General features: G+C 39.1%; 1 protein-coding gene and 1 long non-coding RNA gene across 4 annotated transcripts; one reads left to right on the top strand and one right to left on the bottom strand.

The window, feature by feature from the left end:
* The first annotated feature begins 854 nt into the window (after nucleotides 1–854).
* On the top strand, nucleotides 855–3,450 carry LOC125707872 (uncharacterized). The gene is made up of 3 exons (XR_007382385.1): nucleotides 855–986; nucleotides 2,345–2,545; nucleotides 3,424–3,450. It is a non-coding gene; the product is annotated as an uncharacterized LOC125707872 (long non-coding RNA).
* Nucleotides 3,451–5,897: 2,447 nt separating this feature from the next.
* nkx2.4a (NK2 homeobox 4a) lies at nucleotides 5,898–7,478 on the bottom strand. 3 transcript variants are annotated; one of them, XM_048974972.1, is made up of 3 exons: nucleotides 7,109–7,478; nucleotides 6,269–6,723; nucleotides 5,898–6,199 (listed from the first exon to the last, which is right to left on the bottom strand). In XM_048974972.1, the coding sequence occupies exons 1-3, from the start codon at nucleotides 7,476–7,478 to the stop codon at nucleotides 6,059–6,061; spliced, it is 966 nt and encodes a 321-aa protein (XP_048830929.1). In that variant the 3' UTR covers nucleotides 5,898–6,058. The 3 variants fall into 3 exon arrangements, with proteins under 3 accessions (XP_048830929.1, XP_048830928.1, XP_048830927.1); XM_048974971.1 differs by having other exon boundaries at nucleotides 5,898–6,696; XM_048974970.1 differs by having other exon boundaries at nucleotides 5,898–6,723.
* Between the last annotated feature and the right edge of the window lie 517 nt (nucleotides 7,479–7,995).

Consider the following 7,995-nt stretch of genomic DNA (forward strand, 5'->3'; position numbering starts at 1 on the left):
GACACAGACGGCAAACAATTCCGAGATATTTCCACAAATGCATTTCGTGGCAAACCGTATAACATATTTTCAGTATGTTTAATTTCCCTGTTAGCTTTTTAGCATTTTATAAACCATACTATTTCACACAGAGGGCTTAAATCTTCATTAGATTTTGCACAGGCTAAACAAAGTTCTCTTAAGGGGTTGCACAGAACTTAATGAGGCATAACTAATCATGTTCTGGTATTGCCATTTCCACACTGCCGCCACAGCGTCGGTACAAGCCAGCCATTGATTCCTGGTTCAAACCTCTTGAAGTCCTAATCAGCTTCTTTGGTCCAACTTTTCAGGCTTGACAAACCTATTGTGGACCTGTGTCACATTAGGTCAGTAGTTATTAGTGGCAACTGAAAACAGTTTCTTTAACTACTTATGACCGAACTGAATTAAATGCAAAAGGAACCTGAAGGGGGGGATTACGGACCCCACCGCTCAGCAACCGCAAGCCTTAGTGGGGATGTGACCTGGTTCCCTAATCAGGGATGGTTCCTCCTTGTCTTTCTGTGCCAGTGAAATAAAATGGACTTCATAAAGGCAACTGGTTTTTTTTTATTTTTTATAACGCCGCATATTGCTGAAATGGTATTCATGGCAAGTTGCAGAATTACACAGTTTAAGCCCCGGAAAGGGTGTTATTGCTGCTGTGTGGCAGCAATATCTTGGAACCAAAGGCAAGGTTTACAACATGGCTGCAGTTATTTAATTTCATGGAAATCTATTAGGGTGGGAATTGCTTTCTGAGTCCTGTGACCCCCTTGAAATGTTTTCATTCTGTTGGAGGATGATTATTTGTCATCTATTTTTCCAGTTTAAAATGACCAGAATTAGAAAAGTTTCTGCTTCCTGGAGCAGCGTCTCCTTTGATCTCCGGAGCCAATGGCTTTTCCCAGAACTACATAAATCGAGTGCTGCATTACCTCTGCGTATCTGAACGCTTCACAATGGTATGTCTCAATAATCCAGGTTTATGCATTCACACAATCGTCTGTCTATCTATCTGTCTGTCTATCTATCTGTCTGTCTATCTATCTATCTATCTATCTATCTAATTAAACTAATTAAAATCTCTCACAGCATCTTTCCTATCCGTGCAGAGAGGCTGGGTTAGTCTTTTAATCACTGTACATGTTGCGAGTTTCAGGGAGTTTTCTTGTCTGGCATCTCACAAAAAAAAGGGAGTGAGTGGATTTTCTGTGTGGGGGGGGGGGGGGGGGGATGGCGGGTGGAGGGGAGGGGGGAGGAGGGAGAATGTGGAATGTACATAGCACCTTTTTTTAATCGCAGGTTAGGAAGGAGCATGTGTGTACCCAGTGTCATCTTTGGGGAGACCCTCTGAGACGGATTTGTTTCTGTCCCACTCCAGGCAATAACTATGATTATCTAGAAGCTTCTGGCAGATTTGCTGTTAACAATTTTAGTGATTTCAGTCCCTTACCGGGTCAATAATGAGTTATGTACACATGCATGACAAACTATTTACATATACATGGGTGTTATTTTGCAAATTTCTGTAAAATGTACGTTGACACTGGTGTATGTATGCTGTGTAATTATGCTTCAGAATTGTCTCGCTTTTACGAAGGCAAGAGCACGCATATTGTATAAACTCTAGTTTCTTTAACTTCATATTTGCAATAAACTGAATTAAACGGGATTCATATAAATTGCTTCATTGCTTTATGTGGACAGGAATGTGGATGTAAAAACTGTTTTTCTTTTTACAAAATTTGCAATGTTTGGAAAATGAGTTTCTTGGGTTTCGCCTCCATAAAAACTACACTTCCAATGTCAGCCAGTGTTTGCCAATTAGTACTTGTGTGTTGCTAGGTCACCACGGTCAATTGAAAACCGCATCAATAGAACTTGAAAAGGTTTCTCTGTGATCAGACCTTCTGACATATTAAGCGGAATAAAGGATGGGAAAATCCAGGCAAGGCTGCTAACCTAGATTCCAATTGCCTGATGGTAAGAATTCATTTGTAACCTGCAATTAATGAGAAAAAAAATTCAAAGAATAGACTACTTTCAATAATGTCCCAAAATCTTTCTGCTTCAGTTCAGACATTTTCTTCGACACGGTATTGAGAAACCTTCCCCTTTTACTAAATAACTATTTTTGTGGCCGTTAACTTTATTCGTATTTAGGATCTGCGTAGATCAGGCCTGGCATAGTATATCTGGTCTTGAAGTGTACAGATGTCAGTCTCCCTAAAACGCACCGCTAAGCCGTTTAAATGCACTATTGTCCGACGGCACCTGTTTTTGAGACCTGTGCTAACGAATGCTTTCTCTGGTTTTTCAGGCTGTCTTGGGGACCAGAGCTTTAGCAGACCTACCTATCCCCCATCCATGCCTATCAGGCTAGCAAGCAAAGTTAGCAACAGTGGCTAATTAGCCACGCCATCCAAAAGTATCCATGAAACTGAGCCAGAGTCGCTAAGAAATATAACTATACCAAACGTGGATGGTGAACGCTGCTAGTGACGATGGCTGACAAGTCCAGGTATGAACAGTAACTAACAATCCCATCAGCCAGCTAAGAAACAGTGACTAACAACCTCGGCTACAAAAACGAAAAAAAAAAAAAAACAAACAGCTACCAACGGCGCAATGTTGCAGGTTGCCGAAATTATGGGCATCTGCAACAGGTAATTGTACAAAGAAGAGCTCATATCTCGTATTTCTAAGACGCAACGCAGAGAATGAATATATTTTACAAGTAACTTTTTATGTTGAATTTTAATAAAGTAAATTAACACACGTATATTAATTAAAATCTGAAAAAAACATTGCAGCCCTTGAAGGGATTTGATTGGACTTACGAGTTATGGTAACTTCTAAAAGGTTCTAGAGTCTAAATACGTTTTAAAGGATTTTTTTCTGAGTGGGGTGATCACGTTCACTTACGCGTCCACTGTCTCTGCTATCTAGTTTCTGTAGAGCATTTTCAAAATTGGACAAACGAGGAACATGTGACATAATTATACATTACGAATAACATCATATTTTTATATATACACTCTCAAATGGGACCTATCGAGGACGCTGGAATTTTTAAAGAGAGATCTTTAGTTTTAATAGCCTCAAAGGGAGCAGTATCCAAATATCACACCGGTGTTTTCTAGCGATGCATAAAAAAGAATTAAGTTTGCGTGACAGCAGTTGTCGATTTATGCCACCCTCCTAATAAATTATCCTAAAGAGGGGTCAAATTTTTCAGCCACTTTTAAATTGACTCTTCTGCATCTAAATTGTAGAGCATGCAGTAAACGCTTATCGCCATTGAAGTCGACGGCTGAAAAAAAAAATAATGCAGGAAGGTTGATTTACTTTGTGATGTGCCGTGATGGTCTAAATCACTAGCTGATTCATGTGTTACAGGGACAGGATTTCGGACATGGACCCCCCCCCCCCCTCCGCTGCACGCCGTACGATTTGAAGTTAAAGATTATGTCCTTTTGATTGTATTAATTTAAATACATATTTAGTTGTGCTTCTCACTGACAGATTTGAACTGTGCTTGTAAAAAATACAAGTCACTTACAAGTCGTAGCTGTGTGGTTATCCGTTTCATCATTGCTGTTTAACTGACCTTGATTTTATCTCCTTTACACATATTTACTGTGCAGCGCTTCATGATACTACTAAATCAAACCCGCTGTAAATTTAATCTATATATTATTACGGGATTTTGATTCAAATTCTTTCCCGCATATTTAAGATATATAGTCCCCCTAGCTCTTGCGACGATTTGTATTGAATATTTTTTATTTGGCATGTTAACATAGGCACATGCAAAAAAAAAAAAGCTTAATTGCTTTCACTTGGAATTCTGACTATGACAGCACCCCAGTCCTATTTAAATTGCGCCTTTGAAATGAATCCTAGATTCTAAAACTTCGAATATGAGGAAAAATGAAATAATACGTGTCTGAAAACAAAACTACCCGCAACAGCGTAAGCAAAACAAATAAATAAAGGAAACAATCCATCCCTGCTAAATTTTATACTAGTTTTCTGTCACCAGGATTTTACCGTACTCGAACAGCCACCTGTATCTAACGCTTGTCTAGTTTAGTTTAGTATAACATCATATAATTTACATACGAGAATGGGATCTCGCTGCATTTCATCTTTAGGTATCGGCGTTAAAATAGGCCTGTTAGGCCTATATCTGCAAGCATATACTGACCAACAAAAACCTGCTCGACAGAAACACACATCGGTTCGCCGGAAGGGACAAGTTCGCCGTTGGTCTGGACTCCTCTACATGAAAAAGGGGACAACTAAATATAAAAGACAATGAAACGAATGCAACGAGTTAATTAATACATTCATTAAGCTATTTCCACCTTCTTTACAATTTACATAAACATATCGGTACGCAGAATGCTTAGTGTGGTAACTTTTAGAACTTTAAAACATTTTTTCTAACAGAAAACCTTTACATCCCTACCAAAATATTTCTACAAATACCGTGCAAGGCGCGTAACAGTAAGAACTGGCATTTTAAATATAAACCTTTTCAGGTGAAATATGCAACCTAATTAGGCCAATTATTTGAGAAAAAAAACTTTCCTTTCACCAAAGTACAATATGATAATACTATAATAATAAATAATAAAATAAAAATATGAGACGAAACAATAGCATGAAATATAATTTACCTATATTGATTATGTCAATGGTAATCGACAAATTAAGGATTCATCAAAATAATTATAATAAATCAAATTAAATAATATTATTATATAACCCTAAATTCTCAATGAATAGATTACGTTTGCAGAGAAAATATGTTTCCTCGTGGCTACTTAAATTATGCATGTAACATTTTTACATTTAAAAAATAACTTACGAACTTGTGATTCTTCATTCACTCAGGTACCACTTTCAAATACCTACATAAGCACATCCAGTGTAGAATGAAATCACGCATAAATGTTGCTTGGCAAAATAAATAGGTTAGCTATTATATTTACAACTAACAGCTAATGTGCTTGATAACTAAAAAAAGAATATATTCTCAAAAAATGTCGAGGAAAGAGCGCATATATTTTCCATACATTTTATGTATGCCATATAACGGCCAAAATGTTAATTTGTTTTTGTTTGATTTGTTCATAATTTGTTTGATATCATTATTTTAAATGTACTTGGAGATTACTTTTGGAATATAACTGTATTTGAAAATTAAGGCATTCCAGAAAGTAGCGCTAGTCATTTCTAGTTCTTCGCCATTGGCGCGTGGATAGCGCTGAATATGCCAATCGACCTTGCGTTCAATCCAATTTGTTCTCAATCATATTATAATGAAAACGCACTCCAACTCTAGATCCTTATAAAAAATTAATTCCTCAGAAATAGCTTGCACTTGAAGTGATTTATTGTTAACGTTCAATTGGTTTGAAACATATACAGGCTTCACGTGTTTTAACTTACAAAAGAAAGAAAGAAAACAAACCAAAATAATCCCGTAACAATTATAATACATGTAAACCAAATCCTGTGTGTTAGTCAAATATGCAATTTCTACTTTTATTAATCTAAATGTCTAAATTATTTTACAATACTTATATAATAAAATATCAGGTAAAACACTGCGGTGTATTTGTAATTTAGTCATTTTGGGAGTTAAGACCATACCCCCCACACACCCCACCCCAACCAACCCCACCCCACCCCCAAACCCACAAATATCACCAAATGTGGAGCAGCATTCCTTTTAACAACATTTTACTATATTAACATAATTGGGAAGTCCCAAAAATGAACAACACAAACATTTTCACCGGCAACCGCACAGTGTTCAAAAATAGTTGCTCTCTCAGATATGCCAAGAAACTATTCTCCAAACAGTTGCTTCACTTCAGAATGTAGTCCTTTGGGTCATCACAGGCTACCGTCTCAAAGTCGGGTATATCAACATGATACACGTGTCACTTGATCTTGGTTTCAACGCGTTCTCGTATCCGCAGCGTCGTATATCAAAAAGTGAAACGAAGCGTGAATAGTCCTACCACGTTCTGCCATAGAGCAGGTTCGAACTGACCATGTTATTAGTGTAATCTACAGCCGAAGTGTCAATCTGCGCCATGGTGCTGATTTGGCTGTGTAGCGATGGAGGGCTGGGGGACAGTTCCTCCAGGTCTTGGGCCTGTACTAATGGGTTGACTTGCGGATTTTGATGTTGATTAATAACATTATTGGAAGTTGGAATCACGACCCCGGAGCCGTTTTGCTGCTGGACCTGCTGCTGACTCGGCGTTGGCGTGTTAGAGCCGTTCTGACACGGTTTTCCGTCCTTAACGAGGACGGGAACGGCCACACGCCTTGGCGACTGCTGCTGACAGGCGCTGCTGTCCTGCTGCAGCTGCTGGGCCGCTTTGTCTTTGGCCTGACGCTTCATCTTGTATCTGTGGTTCTGGAACCAGATCTTGACCTGGGTCGGAGTTAGGTGTATCATGCTTGCCAGGTGTTCCCTTTCAGGTGCCGAGAGATATTTCTGCTGCTTAAATCTCCTTTCGAGTTCGTACACTTGAGCCTGGGAGAACAGGACTCGTCTTTTCCTCCTGGGGGCTGAGTGTAGAGGGGGTATGGTCTTGGCGGCGTCCGCCATTCCTGTCAGAGTCCCCATGCCGGTCATATTCATACCTGTGGAAGGTCCCATGAATCTAGAAACTTAAAAATATATATACATATACGTGCATTCAATAATCAGTAGAATGTTATTTTACAAGTATATATATTTAAAAACTATATTGTTTTTAGCCTATAAATGGCAAAAAGGAAACGTATATATATACTGATTAAGCTAACTAAATAAAAACAAATATTACTATTTGTGTAAAATGTTGTACTGTTCATCTGAAATATTTTGTTTTGTATGGTATTCCTTAATTGAACATTTAATTTAACATTTAATAATTGTTTATTACACATGGCAGCTACATTACTTGCTTAAAATGCTCACTTTATTATTTTGGCATATTTGGTATTCATTTTCATCACACCTGCGGGCGCAAAGCGTCTATATACCAGGTATTTGGAATTAAATTGAACTTACTTGTTGAATATCTTGGGTCGGGATTCGCCCCGTACCACCCTGTTGCCGCTCCGCTGTTTCTCATGCTTTCTTGGTATGACGGGAGGTCTCCCATGTTGCCGATGCTTCCGTTGCAATATCCTCCCATGGCACCGTGAGAAAACTGCGAGACGCCGTGTGACATGTGGTAAGTGGTGGCCACGGCGGCGTTGTGACCCACGGAGTGCTGTTGCATGCCGGGTTGAGAGACCTGAGGTTGCCGGTAAGCGCCAAGCGGAGAGGTTAGATTCCCTGCGCCGTCCATAGCACTAAACTTCTTGTAGGTCTCCTCGATTGGACTCAAAATATCTGTCACAGAGAAAGGCGTTGTGTGCTTTGGGCTCAACGACATGGTTCAGAAAGCAGGTAAATTTGTTGAGCAGATCAACCGTGTTGTTGTATCAGCTCTCTCCTTGTGGATGTCTACGTAAGAGAGTGCTTGTAGTACGCCTGAGATCCGATTGATCGCCTTGGAGAAGGAGGCGAGCCCTGGGCGCTCTTATCTCGGGTATATTGTAGTCAGGCGCCAGGTTTACGACAAACACTTGTGGGCGGAGCATCGTCCTAAACGAGCAAACAATGGTCATTGACATTTTACCAAGATAATTGAGGAAAATGTTGTTAGTTTCATATTAAGATAAGAATGATGACAACAGAAATGTTTGATTAACCGAATTTTGCCCTGTTTGTAGTAGCAGTTAATCTTTATTCGATCAATAAAACGCCTTTACGATGGAATACATTTTCATGTGTATATCCTGTATTTTATCCTTTGAGGTTTACATAACTGTTAAGCGCAGGACTCGGGGGGCATTCGAGCTACTGCTCAGCTTCAATAGGGATGCCATACTTTCTGCAAACTTTGAGAG

This window comes from Brienomyrus brachyistius, chromosome 14 (assembly GCF_023856365.1).
Source record: "Brienomyrus brachyistius isolate T26 chromosome 14, BBRACH_0.4, whole genome shotgun sequence".
Taxonomy (NCBI): domain Eukaryota; kingdom Metazoa; phylum Chordata; class Actinopteri; order Osteoglossiformes; family Mormyridae; genus Brienomyrus; species Brienomyrus brachyistius.